The 18,461-nt window shown below is 33.4% G+C and overlaps 3 protein-coding genes across 4 annotated transcripts; 1 reads left to right on the top strand and 2 right to left on the bottom strand.

Moving 5' to 3' along the window:
* Window positions 1-1,440: 1,440 nt before the first annotated feature.
* Window positions 1,441-2,269, bottom strand: LOC130461550 (uncharacterized). Its single transcript, XM_056829696.1, has 2 exons — window positions 1,836-2,269; window positions 1,441-1,789 (listed from the first exon to the last, which is right to left on the bottom strand). Exons 1-2 carry the CDS (start codon window positions 2,267-2,269, stop codon window positions 1,441-1,443), a joined length of 783 nt encoding a protein of 260 aa, XP_056685674.1.
* Window positions 2,270-7,005: 4,736 nt separating this feature from the next.
* Window positions 7,006-10,485, top strand: LOC110805183 (transcription factor GTE9). 2 transcript variants are annotated; one of them, XM_022010788.2, is made up of 8 exons: window positions 7,006-7,260; window positions 7,407-7,474; window positions 7,954-8,878; window positions 8,984-9,116; window positions 9,204-9,322; window positions 9,450-9,516; window positions 9,627-9,748; window positions 9,837-10,485. In XM_022010788.2, exons 3-8 carry the CDS (start codon window positions 7,955-7,957, stop codon window positions 10,089-10,091), a joined length of 1,620 nt encoding a protein of 539 aa, XP_021866480.1. In that variant the 5' UTR covers window positions 7,006-7,260; window positions 7,407-7,474; window position 7,954; the 3' UTR covers window positions 10,092-10,485. The 2 variants fall into 2 exon arrangements, with proteins under 2 accessions (XP_021866480.1, XP_021866481.1); XM_022010789.2 differs by lacking the exon at window positions 7,407-7,474.
* Window positions 10,486-11,171: 686 nt separating this feature from the next.
* LOC110805179 (eukaryotic translation initiation factor 4E-1) lies at window positions 11,172-14,730 on the bottom strand. Its single transcript, XM_022010786.2, has 5 exons — window positions 14,249-14,730; window positions 12,570-12,735; window positions 12,364-12,489; window positions 11,496-11,561; window positions 11,172-11,414 (listed from the first exon to the last, which is right to left on the bottom strand). Exons 1-5 carry the CDS (start codon window positions 14,509-14,511, stop codon window positions 11,364-11,366), a joined length of 672 nt encoding a protein of 223 aa, XP_021866478.1. The 5' UTR covers window positions 14,512-14,730; the 3' UTR covers window positions 11,172-11,363.
* Window positions 14,731-18,461: the final 3,731 nt, after the last annotated feature.

Raw genomic sequence — 18,461 nt, 5'->3', positions numbered from 1 at the left:
CTTTTTGTGTATACATCGGATATGTAGCTTAAAAATATCCCCAAAACCAAATTCATGTCAACTGTAGTTTGTAGTGACCATGTGGGTACACAAAAACAATAATAAGACCAAGAAAAAACATGGATTTGAATTAATAATTCTACATAACTTGTATTGATTTCCAGGGAGATATCTTCCAACTTTACGTAAGTCAGATACCCGAATACACAATAACTGAAGTATCCAACTTTCACAGTTTCATACTTAATTATAGAGTGGGATATGGATTGCTCCTTAATTTATTATTTTTACTGCCATTTATCTCTAGTATTAGGGTTTCTGGTGGGAATATCCTACTAATTAAGTCCAAATAGTAACAACAAAATGTGGGATAAAGGAACCTCAAGTCCTGCCTAATAGTAGTATGAGATGTATTTGTAAAGGTGGAGTTCGTACATTGATAAATATGCTTTTGTAAACCTTTACTCCCTCCGTCCCGGAATACGGTTTCACATAATTCACTTTGACCTTATTTTATTTCTAGTATATGAAAACAAAAGTTAGCGTATAATATATTGTTAACTTCATCTTAACGTATATTTTCAGAATATTAATATTTCATAAGTTTTTATAATATGTAGTTAAAGATATTGGTGGTCAAAACTGTGTATTGGCAAGCGTGTCGACTCGAACCGGTGCGAGTATTTTGGGACAGATGGAGTATTTGTTTGTTATTAAAAACACATGCCAAACTAAGCAAGATTACTGAAATGGCATTGACATTACCCAAAGCTCACAATAAAAGAAGTTGCGTATATAAAAGTTGCATGATATACTTTCATAGCTTTAAATACAATTTATATTTCACGCTGAACTTGCTTGCATACACATATAGTCTAAGCACATTGTAATAGATAGGACCAGGGGGGTAAAGTCTGATGCTGTTATTCGATGCCAAGCGAATAATAAGTGAAATACTCTGTATACAAAACGCAAAAACCATTATCTTTGTATAGGACAATGGAGAAGCCACGTGATTGAACCATCAAAGTAAGAGTAAATTTAACAAAAAAATTGTCAAAAATAATAATATAAATACTGATCTTTACCCAAGTCTAGAAATAGCATTGTCAAATTAAGCAGTGATTTTGTTGAGGATATTTGGGTAGAATTGTCTAATCTTAGGGCTTACCTTTGAAAATATAGAATAGGTAAACCCTTGGAAAGAATTTCGTTCATCCTTACTCATTTGCATAGAGGTTGTCACAAGATGAATTAGGTTTTAGAGAAAGGTGACAGTTGGGGTATTGTTTTCAAGGAGAACTTGCTAAAGTTGTACCTTCAACACTACACGTTAGCTTATCATGAAGACTATAGGGAAGTGTTTCATATTCGACGATGTTATAGACTATGAATTTAGGGTTTGATCATGTGACTCATTGTAGTAAGCTCTTAGCAAAGTCAACCTGCTATGCCACTCATTGTAGACATGTAGTAAGGTATTTGCATAGTCAAGCTACTATGAGACTCATTGTAGTAAAGTCTTTGCAAAGTCAGGTCACAATAAGAGTCGTTGTAGTAAGGTATTTGCAAAGGCAAGCTACTATGAGACTCATTGTAGTAAGGTCTTTCCAAAGTCAACCTACTATCAGACTCATTGTAGTAAGGTATTTGCAAAGGCAAGCTACTATGAGACTCATTGTAGTAAGGTCTTTCCAAAGTCAACCTACTATCAGACTCATTGTAGTAAGGTATTTGCAAAGGCAAGCTACTATGAGACTCATTGTAGTAAGGTCTTTCCAAAGACAACCTACTATCAGACTCATTGTAGTAAGGTATTTGCAAAGGCAAGCTACCCATGAGACTCATTGTAGTAAGGTCTTTCCAAAGTCAACCTACTATCAGACTCATTGTAGTAAGGTATTTGCAAAGGCAAGCTACTATGAGACTCATTGTAGTAAGGTCTTTCCAAAGTCAACCTACTATCAGACTCATTGTAGTAAGGTATTTGCAAAGGCAAGCTACTATGAGACTCATTGTAGTAAGGTCTTTCCAAAGTCAACCTACTATCAGACTCATTGTAGTAAGGTATTTGCAAAGGCAAGCTACTATGAGACTCATTGTAGTAAGGTCTTTCCAAAGTCAACCTACTATCAGACTCATTGTAGTAAGGTATTTGCAAAGGCAAGCTACTATGAGACTCATTGTAGTAAGGTCTTTCCAAAGACAACCTACTATCAGACTCATTGTAGTAAGGTATTTGCAAAGGCAAGCTACCCATGAGATTCATTGTAGTAAGGTCTTTCCAAAGTCAACCTACTATCAGACTCATTGTAGTAAGGTATTTGCAAAGGCAAGCTACCCATGAGACTCATTGTAGTAAGGTCTTTCCAAAGTCAACCTACTATCAGACTCATTGTAGTAAGGTATTTGCAAAGGCAAGCTACTATGAGACTCATTGTAGTAAGGTCTTTCCAAAGTCAACCTACTATCAGACTCATTGTAGTAAGGTATTTGCAAAGGCAAGCTACTATGAGACTCATTGTAGTAAGGTCTTTCCAAAGTCAACCTACTATCAGACTCATTGTAGTAAGGTATTTGCAAAGGCAAGCTACTATGAGACTCATTGTAGTAAGGTCTTTCCAAAGTCAACCTACTATCAGACTCATTGTAGTAAGGTCTTTGCAAAGCCACGCTATTATAATACTATGAGACTGATTGTAGTAATGCAGTTTGTGATTTTATATGCACACTCATTTTAGAGCATCTATAGACCCTTATAGATTGTTTTAGTCAGTTTTAAAGACATGAGCACTATCTCCTTATTCTAATTAGAGTAAACCAAAAGATGAATTAGATGCCCTTATGGGCTATAATAGGGGCATGATACCGAGGGAAGAGTGTCTTCTCTGCCCGATTAAGCTAACCCCCAAAATTATTACTCTATTCATTGTTTTGCTATAAATAATTCGATACATAGTCATTGGAAATCAGTAACCCCAAAAGTTCTTCAGAATACAAAAGAATTTACTCAGTAGAATTTTGATCTTGAAATTAGATTATGAATTTTGTAAGTCTTCTAAATCTTAAACACCCTAAATTTCATAACTTATTGCAATCAAAACCCTAAAAGTTTTGATTAAATGTTGGCTAAAATAGACTAATTTTCCTAAATTTCTAACAGATAATTCTCGATCAATTTCCAATAGATTATTACGGGATAATCAATAGAACAAAGAACATATTACCAATATTGCAAATTGATCCTGAAAAATGACAAGTACCCAGAAAAAATTTCAAGAATTACAAAGGCTTAGAAAATTCTTCTCCAAATTAGACCTTAAATTAATGTAAAATAATCTAAAATCTTAAACAACCAAAACAACAACATAATATTTTCCGATTAAAATCCGTCCAAAATAAGTAGGTTAAATTTAACAAAACACAAGGAAAACGAATTATTAAAATGAAATACCATTTTATCCTTCTTCTTCAATGGCATAATATATAGATACCAAATTCTTCATTATTCGCAATTGTAAAGCTCATCATTCCTTTTCTTTTCTTCACCTTTTTCATAAATCTATAACAACAACAATAACAAGACCATTATATTGCAATTAAAATCCAAACATAAAAGTTTTTAACCAAATCGAGAATGAAAATTTTACCAAAATCCCATTAATTAATAGAAATTTCTAGGGCCAAAAACAAAATTGCGGATCAGTGAGGATGAGATTTTAAAATTTAAGGAACTCTGGAAGACGGGAGATTATAGAAAGAGGAATAAATGAATGGGAGAGGAATTTGATGAGAGCAGTTTTTGACATTAATTATTGGGAGAGCGAAGGAATGAAGGACATAAGACATGAAATTGAAATCCGAATGAAGGTGTCATTTGGGAGATAGGTAGCCGGAAAGAGAGGAGGGGAAAGTGATAAACATCGGAAGAAACCGAGAAGGATGGTGGAGAATGAGAAAACGGAAAAACAAAACGAGACACGTGGCACTCTAGATGACCTTCAAATATTTCTATTATTAAATAATAGTATAAATGTCCTTACACTATTCATACAAGCTTAGATTTTCACGCCTTTGCGTACACAATATAAGAAAGTGTAATATTTTAAAACGAAGAAACAAATTTCTCAAGTAATACACACTATTATACAAGCATGAAAAAAAAAATGAAATGGCCAACTTAGATTAACTTTAGAACCAACATCTTTCGAGCATGAGGTCAAACACCTTATTTTCTTCATATTGTCTTTCTTGCTCCCTAATAAGAAGTCTAGTAAGTTGTTTTAAATTATGTAAATGAAAATCACAAAAGGTATAAAAATATACACACAAAGTGTTATTGATAACACCTATGTGTAAGGTGAAGAAAATTGAGGCAATAGAACTTATTTGTAAACAATGTTTTTAGTGAATACATCATGTGTTCCTCAACAACGCCTTTGCTAACCAAAATTTTGGTTGTTTGTTTAGAAATCCCTCTTGATAGTACGCCATACAACTGGCCATGAATAAAAACATTTTGTGGAAGATAAATACCAACACGAGAAATGGTTTGCCCTTAAGATTTGTTAACAGTCAAAGCGCAACATAATTTCACATGAAACTGTTTTTGAATCAGTTCAAATGGTAAATCTACATCTTCAACTATTTTTATAGGAATACGTGGAATAAACACTCATGTACCTTTGTTAAGCCCAGTCAAGATTCCAGCCTCGATCAATTAACTGACAACATATTAACTTTGTCTTAGTGCATAGTCCACTACTATCAATATTTCTCAATAGCATGATTAGTCAACCAAATTTCAATCTTATATAGAACATGTGCTGGGAAACCGCCATTGAAACTTTATCTCATAAAAAAAAAATCTGAAAATTACTATTCTTCAATCAAAAATAATCCTCAACATTCTAATCATCACAATCCTCAACATTGGTGTTCATAACCAATCCCAAATATATAAATAATCACAATCCATCATCAAAATACAACAAAAATTCAAGCTTTATCCCAGAGAAGGCAAGGAAGAAGAAAAATACACCTAATCGGCTTAAAGCACGGTACGATTACTAACTTGTGTAATCGGGCGCAAATGGGAAAACGTGGGAGGTGTCTTTAATCCCAGTGAGGTGTATTTGAGGATAAGATCAAGGAAGCTTCTTGAAATTACAACACTTGGAGTTGGGCTTTTGGATTGGGCTTTGAATTATGCTTCTTGGATTCTAATTTCAAAACCCGAATAAATATTCAACTTGATAACTAAATTCATTTTATAATTAATTAAAATAATAAATACTTTTAATTAATTAAATACATTTAACTAGCTTATTTAAATGCGATTTAAATTCACAAAATCCCAAAATGCTTAATAAATATAATAAAATATATTTATAATTACTTCAAAAATACGAGGTATTACATTATTAGTGACTTTAGAAGGATAATTGTTAGAATTTTTGTCAGAAACAACCTCTAAAAGACCAAAAATTGTAATAAATGACCTTATAAAAAAATTGTTGTAAAAGATAGAACTAATTTTTGTTTTTGTTTTTGTAAGATGTGACCTCTACCCATTTTTCGACCTTTAACTCCATTTTTTCGGCGTTGATCAACGTGTGCCAGTCCCGTGTTCAATTAAATTTTTTTTTTATTCTTTTTCTTATTTCCCCCTCCATTTCCCTCCATTTCTCTAACAACACCTAAATGCCTAAATTAAAAAAGAAACCCTCTTCTCTTCGACATTCTCTGCCTTCCTCCTCCTCTTTTTCTCCATCAACCCTTGCATCAATTCTTGCATAAAACTTTAAAAAAAATCGTTGCTTCTCGTTATAATTCGTGTATATTCGAACAAGGTAAAAGGAAAAGCCCCAATTTTTTTTCCCAACAATTCGTCTAGTTTGAAGTTTGTGGAAGTTTGAGTTTTCTTAATTATTACCCCCCTCGTATTTATTTAAGAGATACACTTGGCCGGACACGGGTATTAAGAAGAAAAATTGAATTAAATAAAATAATAAAGCTCAAGTGGGGTTGGTTAGATATTTTAATAAGTAAATAAGTGGGGACCATGTCATTTTGGGGGTGGAAGGTGGGGTGGGTTTCTGAAATTATTTGCTTAATAGGATGGTGGGTCATAGGGTAAATTAAATGGTAAACTAAATATGACAAGTGTATCTCTTATAAATACGGCCGAGAAAGGCAAGCGTATCCCTTAAATAAATACAGAGGGAGTATTTTTAACTTTCTTTTATAGGATGAATTTTTGTCTCATGTCTTCCTTCTCCTCCGCTTAATTTTTGTGTTTTTAGGTATTTAGGTTTGTTAGAGAAATGGAAGGAACTAGAGGGAAATATAAGAAATACAAAAAATAAAAGTTTTTTTTATTGAACATGTGACCGACACACGTTGGTCAACGCTGAAAAGTTGGAGTCAAAGGTTAGAAAATGGGTAAACATCCTATCTTACAACAAAAAAAAACCCATTTAGGTCCTATCTTACAATAATTTTTTATAAGGTTTTTTCTTACATTTTTGGTCTTTAAAAGATAATTTCTAACAAAAAAATCCTAATTTTTTTTATTAAAGTGAAAATTTTATCACTAAAAAACTTTTACATTACTTTAAGGTAACTTTTAAGCATTTTGACTTAACTTTTGCATTTCATCTTGCCACTATTTAGATTTACAATGCTACCCGCTCTTCTAACCTAAAAGATTCCATAATTATCGAAATACTTATTTTTGGCTTAATCTCAATTTCATGGTTTGTTTTTCAGTTTAGTTCAATTTAGTTCTATTCAGTTCAGTTTAATTATGTTTAGTTTAATTTAGTTTATTTCAATTTAGTTCAAAAAATTAAAAGCCAATACAAAATTAATATCATCTTTATTATATGAGTAAGTGAAAATGTGCAGTTATTTTAGTAAATCCACTTTTAGTATACTCGAAAGATCCCATAAACATTGTCGTTGATGTTGTGCACGACATTCACTTTCTAAGCCAAAACTCAAAAGTGTTCATGGTCTAGGCGTCTAACACTCTAACCCTCCTTGCTCAAAATATAAAAGTAAAGAAGCGTCTATGTCATAATAAATTTTCTCTCTACTCAAACTCTAAACCTGTGCTCTGTATCTACTTCCTCCTCCTCCGGCATTATCTTCCTCCTAAAACCCTAACAACAAAAGCAGCGTCTTGTAGTTGTAGTTGTGTCTATAGTCGTCGCCGACTCTGCGACCACCTCTCCCTCTTTGCTGCGGCTATTCTCGGTAATCATCTACAAGTATTTTGTTTCCAATTGTTAAATATATCATGTTGGGTTTGTTTTGGTGTTTTTCACGACAATTTCTACTTGAAATTCATAAACCCTTTTTAATACGATTCGATTTTTCTGACAATCACCGTTCATCTATAGTCGCCGCCGCCGTCTCTGACAACCACCTCTCCTTCTCTTCCGCTGCTATTCTCGGTGTTTTCGACAATGTATTGCTTCTATTCCTTATGCAATTTCTTCACTTTTCTGTTTTGCATTCATTAGTTAGAATTTCTGTTTATTCTATTTGCACTTTTATAGATTCAAAATGTGTTTAATTGATTCTATCGCCTGATATGATGTTCAAATTGTTAAGTTCAAGTATATTCTGTTTGATTTTTTTGTTGGTTTTGTCTTTAGGTCTAATTAGTCGTACGGTACTCCATAATTTTCATGAAAATCATACTGTAAAAAGATTTAAAGTTTGCGAATTTTCTGGTTCATGGTTGTTTGTGAATGATTGAGAATTTGAGACATCTGTTTTTAAATGTCCCAATTTTAAACCTTCTCCTTTTTCGCGCCTTCATTTTCCTTGATATTTTGTTTAGTAATTGATTTTTCAATCAATTTCTTTTCGTGTAGTTGAATCAATTTTTACAGTCGTATTGTATTTCAATAGATTCTAAATAAATGTCTCTTGATCTTGCAGAATGTGTTATAAGTCGAAGACGAATATGGGGTTATTATCTGAAGCAGCAACAACTGTTGCCGAAAGTGATGTGACAAGAAAAAAATTGAGGTTAAAAGTTCTTGTAAGTAAGCCTGCTATAAAATCTTCACAATTACCTCAAGTAAACTGCTTGAAGAATCCATCAGTAGTTGATGGCAACAAGAAGCTCGTCGGAACTAAAGTGCGTGTGATGGGAGTATGTAAATTCTCAAAACAAGTGCCTAAAGTGAACTGTGGCCTCGAAAAATCTTCAGTAACTCTCAATCCGAAAATTCCTGTTGTTGGCAATAGGAAGCTTAACTCTATTACCGGATTAAAGCGTAGAGCTGAGGAAGTGTTAGAAGCTCCTAAACCAAAGAGGTTGAAGATGGATCGTGCTGCAATAGTACATTGTCAGAACATTCTTGCAAAGCTAATGAATCATAAGTTGAGTAACATATTCCTTGCCCCTGTAAATCCTGCTGCCTGGAACATTGACGACTATTTTGACATAATTAAAAAACCTATGGATCTTGGCACCATTAAACAGAAATTGCAGCAACTCAAATACATTGTTGTTGAGGAGTTTGAGGCTGATGTGAGGCTCACATTTTCTAATGCAATGTTATACAATCCTCCTTGCCATTGTGTTCATGAATGTGCCAAGGCACTTGTCGAGGTGTTTGATAATTGTTGGAAGCCTGTTCAAATGAAATTGGAAAGGTTGAACAAAGAGAAATTGGGAAGGGAGCACAAAGAGAAATTGGAAAGGGGGCACAAAGAGAAATTGGGAAAGGAGCACAAAGAGAAATTGGAAAGGGAGCACAAAGATATAAAGCAGAGGAGCACTCCTTGTCACCTTGGTCAGTTGCTTGGAAAGGCTATGCCACAAATCAAAGAGCCTGTATCTTTCAGTGCTGTAAAGGTGAGCATTTTTTCAATATCTTTCATGGTTTGGGTAATTTATTGGAATTCTTATATAGAAAAAGAGAAAATTTGGTAGTGGGTTCTAACACTTCTGAATTGGCAGATTGAACATACTTCCACATTGCATATGGGTCACCACGTTCAAGAGTGCAAACGTATGTTTCCCAATGATACTAAGGATAAACATACTTCTGATTTTCTTTCAACAACTGGTTCTTCTGATGCTACTACCAAAGGTCAGTCTCTAAAAATATCAGAAAGTAATAACAATATATCAATATATGTGCTATGTTTGTCAATATTCTCATTATTTTCTATTTTAGGCTTGGAAATTGTACCCAATATTGAATTCTCTCCGTCAAAGGCTTTACGTGTGGCACAAATGAAGAGTAGGTTTGCAGAAACCATACTGAAGGCCCAACGTCACACTTTGTTGGAACCGGTAATTGTCAAATCTTAATCTCTAATAACTTCGAAATTTCTAGTCTTTTAGGTGTTTTTTCATTTGTTCAAGTTCAAAATTAGTCTCAATTTTCAAGTTTACTTACATGTACTTTCTGAATGTTTAGGGTGGTGAAGCTGATAAAACAATTTGGCAACAAGAAAAGGAGTCATTGCAAAGGAAACAACATGAAGGTGAATATGTTTCCTTTTATCATTTGTTGTGGGGTAAAGGCATGAATTTAATTTTTTGATTATTGGCTTGGGCCTTGAACTGCAACTGAATCTACTATTCGTTTTTGCAGAGAAAGCTAGAATTGAGGCTCGAATTAGGGCTGCCAAATCAGCTGCAAGATTAAATGAAGAATCTGAACTCAAAAGGAAAAGACAAGAAGCGAGGGAGGAAGCCAGGATGGCTATTAGAAAGGTCGAAGTTGGCTTTCAAATCTTGAGAAATTTTGTATTTTTATTGTGAGATGCTTATATTTCTTAACCTTTAATTTTCTTTTATACAGATGGAACGATCAGTCAACATTGATGACAACTATCAAGTTCTGAAAGATCTTGAGTCTCTGATGGGAACATCTTTAGTAGTCGTGTGCAATGATCGTAGGTCCCTTGCTACTATGTGGAGTCATGTAGACAATGATATACTTAGGAGCCCATTAGAGCGTCTTGGTTTATTCATCAAGGAAGAGTACAGTGTTGGTGATGATGACTACACGTTAGTTGAAGAGGAAGATCTGGAAGAAGGGGAGTTTTATTGTTGAGTTATTGATATACTGTGTTGACAAATGCGCCAACAAGTGAACTTTAAGGCTTGAGGGTTGGTTTTGGCTCTTATTCATCAGTCTCCCTCTTAGTTTTGTATATGATCGTTTTGACTGGTTATTATGGTAACGAAACGTCTTCTATTTTATTCATCAAAATAGAAAAGGGGTAAACATTTCTAAGCTGCTGCTAAATGGGGTGGTGGAGGGTTGAAATTTTAGTTGTACTCTTTTCCAGCTCTAATGTTTATAACCTTGTAGATTTAAGTTGCAAGCAGCATATAAATGGCGTATTTTTGTATAGTGGAAATAGGAATGCTGGGGTTTGTATATTATTCAATTGCTCATTGATGGCTAAGCACGATATGAGTATGCATAATTTTTTGATACTGCAGACTGTGAAGTGTTGTGTTTTGTAATTTGTGTTTGTCTGTTTTTGATACTGCAAGTGATGATGTTAAACAGGATTATCATATTCTCCTTTTCAAGAAGGCATTCGATCCTTATATTAGACCTTGAGTTTGTGTCCGAATGGTTGCAATGAACAAATAAAGGATCATAAAGCAGAATTCCTAGGGTGTGAATGCGGTGCGAAGTCGGAAACAGGCAAGTTAAAATATGGTTTTTGTGTCGTGCTACGGGTGAAGGACGTGTATAAATATGACTGGAAGTGATTATGGCACATTCATTATGAAAGCATTGTGCTCTACTTAAAAGAGGTGTTTCAAAATCAACAAATTGGTGCCTCAAAACCTGTTTCCAAGAAGTAGCCTCATTGTTGGAAGTCTTGGTACAATTTTATGTGTATAGTTAGCCTGGGTAATGGCAAAATGCGGAGCTAAAACTAAATATTGTACTTGTCACACAATATTTGATTTGACAATGTCCAGATTCTAAGAGAAGCATTTATCGCTTAGAACTCCGTTGAACGGAGAAGGAACTATCTATTTGACAAGATAACGAAGGGGCAACATTAGTTCCAGCGGAAGATGATGAATCTCAGCAAATTTGCGCATAAAAACATACGAAGAATATGAGCTATGGGCTTAACTAAGATGCTACTCAGTAACACTCACCTAATAGAAAAAAGCTTTTCATCGATAAATTTTTTGTACTAAAATCCTTAGTACAGTAGAAATTTTCATTAGCATCAAAAAAAAAAAAAAAAACTCCGGTAACAGCACTACATCAAAAAGACTAGAATCAGTTTCCATTTCAGCTATAAGCAAGCAACTTTCATCAGGTCTTCAAGAGATTACAGCACTATACAACTCAACAACTGTAACGATTCTTGGCACCCCTGTCATGCTTCTTTGCATCATCCTGAAGAGAAAAAAAACAGTAATTTCAGCAGGACATTAACATCTGAAATTCAACAAGTACCAATACAGACATGCAGCTTACATGAAATATGAATCCAATACTCTCGTTGTAATCAAGGAACTTCTTCCACTGTTTTCCAATGCTCAGCTGCACCATTTAAGCAGAGATTTTGGAAATCAAATAAAAGATACCAAAACATCAACAAACCATGTCGAACCATGAAGTTGCAACAGAGAGAAAGTTAATCAAAAATTTTAATACTGGATGACCCTATTAGGTAATTGAAAATAAAAAGTCTTTTGATATCCAAATCAAATATGGTAAATAAAGAATAAAGAATCATCCTCAGAAAATATCCAGGAGATGTCATTAAAATGTATCACACATCACCTGCAGATAGAGCGTATGTAAACATAAACATCTTGTCAAGGGTTTAAGAAGAAGAGGTGTCAAAGGACGAAGAAGAGAGAAAGAAAAGGCAAGGAATTGATATAAGGAGAAAAGCCAATAACTTTATGCTAGTTTGATTGGCTTTGATGAAGTTATGACAGAAAATATGATTAGGAGTTTTATCTGATGTACAAAGTAAAAGCTGAAAGCAGAGTGTGGGAAGTGGTCAGGAGAATTAAATACACAGAAGCATCACGTAAAACATTTCCAACGATAACTAAACACAACAAACAGGGGCTTAAAAAGTTGGTATCAGAGGGAAAATTGGACGAGTTAAAAAATGATTGATAAAAGCTCTTTACTAGACAAATCGCAATCTGTAAAGAACTAAGGACATCTCATGACCAAGTTTTTAAATTTGAAAACTGGTATTATATAATAGCAGCAGGATTATTGCAGGGTCAAACATGCCAACACCATTTAATGTAATGACACAGTAAAGAAAAAGTGTCAGGATTCAGGAGATCCATATGTGCAGCCATAAAGGCATAGGACATACCTGAGCAGCTTCATTGGCAGCATTCTTGGTCCATATGGCTATTTTTTCTTGCCTAGCCCTCACATTGATAACTGCTCCACAGATGTCATCTCCATGATCAAATTGCTCTCCAATCATTGCCAATAGCTGGAAATTACTCACCTAGGTCAGAAGGAATATAGAAATATGCATTATACATTAAACTATAACAGGATCTCAAAACTTACTGTGTAGAGCCAGGCTGTATCAGATTTTCCCCTCGAGAAGGTAACAGTCCATTTGCCTCCATTAGCACAGATTGGATCCTCCCATTTTGGCTCAATTTTATCCTTGAAACAGTGAAAATCTGCACCTACGCCCAACTTGCTTGGATGGTGTATATTGTTGTAAAGGCTGAAACAGAAAATCATAATAGCGTTATGGCCGTTATCTGATTGTTGAAGGTCATAATACTTCTAATTAAGGCACAGAAAAATGTAGCCGGAAGTACATATATTGGGATCAAATAACTTCTTTTTAGTTCTTCTATTTTTGTGGGATTTTACCTTTCTTTTTCTTTTAAGTATTCCTCTCCCTCTCCTTCCCCCAACCTTTTATCCAAACAAGGAAGCTTGTTCCCCTCCCTTTCCCCTCCCCTCCCTTTCTGTCCATTTATTGCTTATCCAATCAGTGTTTATGTTTCCCCAATCACATAATCCGTATTTTTCATGTTTCTACATATGAACAACTACTTAACTGCTCAATGTTGGCCATATTAGTCTAGGATACAAGATAGCAAGGAAGAGATACAACACAGGAAGTTCTCAACTTCTCAAGTCTAACACTGGCTACAGGATGGAAAGATAATACATGTATAGCATTCAGGAGATATATGAATCATATCACTAAAAGAACGGAATTCTAAATACTACAGCTTCTTCTAATTGTTAATCACTTAAAATAATCATAGTCCGGTTTTCTTTTAAACAAGTGAAGATTACTCAATACCATTACAATATATGCCACATTCCAAAAGTAAACACCTAGGTCAGTTCTTGGTATTCTAAGACACAAACCTCATTGCAAAGATTAACACTATTCTTCTTCTTCTCTTAATCTTTCCCCTGTCTCAAAGGTATAAAAGAAGGGCAATATAAAAGGAAAAAAGCATAATTTGGAAATCAATAATATTGATATCACAGAACTATATTAATCAACAGCCAAAATACAATGAACAGTTCCTTAGTAGTTTAATGTAAAAGATAAAAAAACAAATTTAGAATTTAGCTTCTAAGTCAATCCAATAATTCGGAGAGTATCGGATGACTACGGAATATCAATTGGAGATACCGACTTTTGCAAATTTCCAATGGAAGTACTAATCTATTCGAAGGGAAATATATTAGTTTTTCAACAACATAACACAAGAAATGCCCAAGAAAATTGACAAGAAATCCACATTTACTCTCATCAAATGCCCCAAGAAACTGAATAATTGGAACCATAAATTACAACTCAAAATCACCAGAGCAGCCCTAAGCGTGACAATTTGGAATTTGCTATGATAATCCTAGAAATCAATACAAAATAACCAATTTGAACAAGAAAACAATATCACCCACATCGAATTTCCCCAAGAAAATGAAATTAACAACCTAACCAAAATCACCAGATTATTCCTAATCAACGCAAAACAATCTAATTAACAAGAACCCAAAGAACCCTTAAAACTGTAATCTACACAAATAAACAAAAAAATAAAAGAACATCAAGTTCCCCGCAAGAAAATTATATTTAAACCCTAGCTCAATTGCCCACATCACAAAACAAGATTCAGCAAACCCAAATCCGCAAAATCGCAACAATCCAAAACGAAATCAAATTCAAAAAATCCAAGAAAGAAAAGAGGAGAGAGAAAGAGAGAAACCTCCAGAACTCTTCGACATTGGAGAAGGTGTAAATGGGACGAATAGAGCTACCCCAAGCGGCTGCCTTCGACTTAGCAGAAGGATTATCGAACCAGAAAGTCCAAGAATTCTCAAGTGGGTGACTAACTGATTTGCTGGGTTTTGCAACGGCGACGTCTCCTCCTTCGTTGATAATCTCGCCTTCCTCTAAATCATCGTCGACCTCTCTCTTCCCTTCATTATCTGTCGTCGCCATTGATTTCTCAAGCTCCTCTACTGCCATAGGTTTCTTTCGAATTTGGTAATGGTGGATGTTTGAAGTTCTGATGGAAATTGTAGAAATTTGATGAAATGGAAGTGAAAGGAAGGAAGAATTGGGTATTCAGTATTCTTGTGAATCTGTGAAATGCAAATTGTGGAAAATTGATACGCCTGGGTTAATGGATTTTTGTTAAAGCTTGGGCTTCCACTTGTTACTTTGTTAGTGAGCCCAAATAATCAAATTTTATCAAACTGTGAACTGGTTTTTGGTTAGAAAATTTTGGATGTACCCGTACACCAACGCGCGAATAGTGCAGGGGCCTGCACGTAGATCTATGTGCACATGCACCAAAATGCAAAAATATTAAAACAAAATGCCAAAAAGCAAAAAAACGAAAAACAACATAATAAACTAAACAGAAAGAACATGATAGAGTAAACGAAAAGAACATTAACCAAAACCTAAAAAGAACACTAATGTTAAAAAACCAAAGAAAAGGTAAAAAACGGAAAGAATATATTATCTCTCCAGATAAACTATAAAAAGAACAACTATTTTTCAAAAAGAACATCATGTGAAAAATACAACAGAAAAACAAAAAAAAATCAGAAAGAACATAATAAACTAAACAGAAAGAACATGATAGAGTAAACGAAAAGAACATTAACCAAAACCTGAAACGAACACTAATGTTAAAAAACCAAAGAAAAGGTAAAAAACGAAATTAATATATTCTCTCTCCTGATAAATTATAAAAAGAACAACTATTTTTCAAAAAGAACAACTATTTTTCAAAAAGAACATCATATAAAAAATGCAACAGAAAAACAAAAAAAAAAAAAATCAGAAAGAACATAATAAAGTAAATTAAAAGAACATTAACAAAACCCTGAAAAGAACATATCAAGTAAAACACTAATATTAACAAATCAGACAAAATGTACAAATATGAAAAGAACATATTCGTTCTCATTTAAAATTTTATAAAAAGAAAATCATGAGAAAATGCAGGATAATTAGAACAAGGTAATCAAATATTGATAATAATACTTGAAAAATTAAAAAAAAACGTCAAAAAACCTAAAAAGAACATAAACCATTAAAAATAAAGAACAAAAAACTCAAAATTAATAAAAACAGAAAAGTACAAGGAAAAAAACAACATATGAGAAAGAACAACAAAAGTAAAAGAAAAGAACAATAAACAAAAGTAAAAGAACAACAAAAAAACTATTTTATTTAAAGAATGTAAATGAAAAAGAACCACAAAGTCTGGAAAAAAGAACAACATTATTTTTAAGATTAATGTTCTTTTAAAAGGTCTTTTTGTTCTTTTAATAAAACGACGATACTTGAAAAGACGAAAATTATATTTCAAAGAAAGAATTATATGTATGTTCTTTTAAAAAGTAAGTTATTGTACTTCTAATACAATTTATTTTTAAGATTAAAAATGTGTTTTAATTCCGTTATTTTATTTATCAAAAATAACTCAACACAACACTGTAAATATGTAAAAGAACAATTACTGATGATATAAAAGAACAAACAATGCTGATGACACATAAATAATATGTTATAAAAAAGAACATTAGAATTTAAAAAGAACATAGAAATAAGAACAAGGAAGTGTACCTTAATCACCCGATGCACATTCATCAGCATCATCAATATCTTTGAATCGATTAAAAAATACAAAAACTAGCGAAATTAAACTAGTATTTTGCTTAATTAGCTAGTTTTCGATAAACGAAATTCAATTAAATCACATGTTAGAGATAGAAGGAGGAGAAAATGTATTTCGAACTTTCTCTCTCATAAAATCTCTCTTTTGTTGAGAGAAAATAAAACCTCTCCCCTTTCTCTCTCTAAAATGTGTTTTAAAATGAGAAATGATTGAATTCAGTAGGAGAAATATTATATATTTAGAAAATGAAAAATAAATAATAAAAAAGAGCAGGAAGGAGAAGAAATATAAGCAATGTTCATAATTAGAACGGTGCACTTGTTTTTTTTGGTACAAATATAAAAAGAATATATTCGTTCTCATTTAAAATTTTATAAAAAGAACATCATGAGAAAAATGCAGGATAAATAGAACAAGATAATCATATATATTGATAATAATACTTGAAAAATTAAAAAAAAACGTTGAAAAACCTAAAAAGATCATAAACCATAAATAAAAGAACAAAAAACTCAAAATTAATAAAAACAGAATACTACAGGGAAAAAAAAGCAACATATGAGAACAATACTACATTTCTTATCAGATGCAACGCCTAAAATCGTTGCATTAGGCATCAAAATCTGTCGCATTGGACCTAATGCGATGACAAATGACCCTTGAATCCGGTGGCGTTGCATTAGGCCTAATGCGACGATCAGTGACCTAATGCAACGGGAAATTAATACTGTCGCATTAGATAAACATCTAATGCGACGGTCCTTAGACGAGGTGTCGCATTAGTTCTTTAGCTAATGCGACGGTTATTTTAGCTAATGCGACGGGTATTTTAGCTAATGAGACGGGTGTCTACGATGGCTTAATGAAATAATGCAACGCCTTTTCCCCTAATACAACGGATTCATTTATTCGTAATAATAATAACAATAATAATAATAATAATAATAATAATAATTATTATTATTATTATTATTATTATTATTATTTAAGAAAGGATGCTAATAGAAAAATATTTTCATTGACTTAAATAGTAATATTAAAATATTTGGCCCATAGGACACATGCATTACAAAATAGTTATTCACTAATTAATTTAGTGTTTTTAATGGAAAAAATACATAAAATCCATAGAAACAAATTCAACATTACTAGAAATCACAAAATGACCCAAAAACAAACAAGAGCCTCCAACGTCTCATTTGCTAGATCTATATTTCTTCTCCATTTAGCTCACCATGCTCCTGCAAGTTTAAATCGCGAATAGCCACAAGTTAAAATGGTACACTAGCTAAAACACGATAAATAATATAATAACCTTCATATTTACTCAAATAAACACATGAAATTTCACAAAAAAGTAAGAAATACCTAGATACGACTAAAATTACTACAAGTACTGTGAGGGGGTCGAAAAAGCACAAGGCTAATGCGTGACCTCGTCCCTCGTGGGTGTGACGATTCTTTTTATTCAATCAAGTGTAATTGGATTTCCTGTGAGTTTACACCCAATTGACTAGTGATATAGGAGTCGCCATTCAGTTTTAACGACAATGAGAAAAACTGACAAAACCCGGTTATCGTGACATAAAGGGAGTGCAATTATGTTTGACCACGACGGCCGTAGGTTCTCTTGTGATCCCTGGTGTGGGGATCTCTCAACATACACCCGCAAGGTAGAGATTGAGGGTTCGGGGGACTGTAACTACCGAGAGGAGTACTCGCTCGTCGATAACTCCAGAGGCAGGATATCCTTACTAGCTCAGCATAAATAATTGAATGGACATGCGTTAACTATTAAACTAATCTGAGTTGATTTTAGCAATATGCAACATATAATACTAGATCGATCGCGATTATCTGATTTAAATAGCATTAAGGGACCTAGCATGATAATCCAATTTCCCAAAAATATTATATTTGTTAGGCGTGGTAGAACAATCAGATTTAGTTAGTTTAACAGTTCATAAAAAGGGCGAGGAAAGCAATTAAATCATAGAAAAGGGACACATTACGACGCACCCTTGAGAGGTGCATCACGGTTCTCAGAAAGCTAACCACTTTGACTTTGCTATTTCTCCTTTTTATTTAACGAATCTCAAATTATGGGACAGGATACGTTCTGTTCGATTTATGGATCGATTGCGACATAACGTGTGAACAATTTCTTAGCGAGAGGCTTAGGCTAGGGGTTGAAGTCAATACTCAGAATATGAATTGTGTGTTGTGATTTCACGTCGAACTTGGGCTATATTTATAGAAAAGAGTTTGTGGAAAGATAGAATTG

This window comes from Spinacia oleracea, chromosome 5 (assembly GCF_020520425.1).
Source record: "Spinacia oleracea cultivar Varoflay chromosome 5, BTI_SOV_V1, whole genome shotgun sequence".
In the NCBI taxonomy this organism is placed as follows: domain Eukaryota; kingdom Viridiplantae; phylum Streptophyta; class Magnoliopsida; order Caryophyllales; family Amaranthaceae; genus Spinacia; species Spinacia oleracea.
Note: the sequence above shows the minus strand (reverse complement) of the source record. Positions and strands in the feature narration are given on the sequence as shown.

Coding starts and splice junctions, on each gene's coding strand:
- LOC130461550 (XM_056829696.1), bottom strand. CDS start 2,269: ATGAATCTCATGGGTAGCTTGCCTTTGCAAATACCTTACTACAATGAG. Junction 1,790..1,835: donor TACTACAATGAGTCTCATGG/GTAGCTTGCCTT, acceptor GTCTGATAGTAG/GTTGTCTTTGGAAAGACCTT.
- LOC110805183 (XM_022010789.2), top strand. CDS start 7,955: ATGTGTTATAAGTCGAAGACGAATATGGGGTTATTATCTGAAGCAGCA. Junction 9,323..9,449: donor GTCACACTTTGTTGGAACCG/GTAATTGTCAAA, acceptor CTGAATGTTTAG/GGTGGTGAAGCTGATAAAAC. Junction 9,749..9,836: donor CCAGGATGGCTATTAGAAAG/GTCGAAGTTGGC, acceptor TCTTTTATACAG/ATGGAACGATCAGTCAACAT.
- LOC110805179 (XM_022010786.2), bottom strand. CDS start 14,511: ATGGCAGTAGAGGAGCTTGAGAAATCAATGGCGACGACAGATAATGAA. Junction 11,562..12,363: donor CTGCCAATGAAGCTGCTCAG/GTATGTCCTATG, acceptor TAAATGGTGCAG/CTGAGCATTGGAAAACAGTG. Junction 11,415..11,495: donor GTATTGGATTCATATTTCAT/GTAAGCTGCATG, acceptor TTTTCTCTTCAG/GATGATGCAAAGAAGCATGA.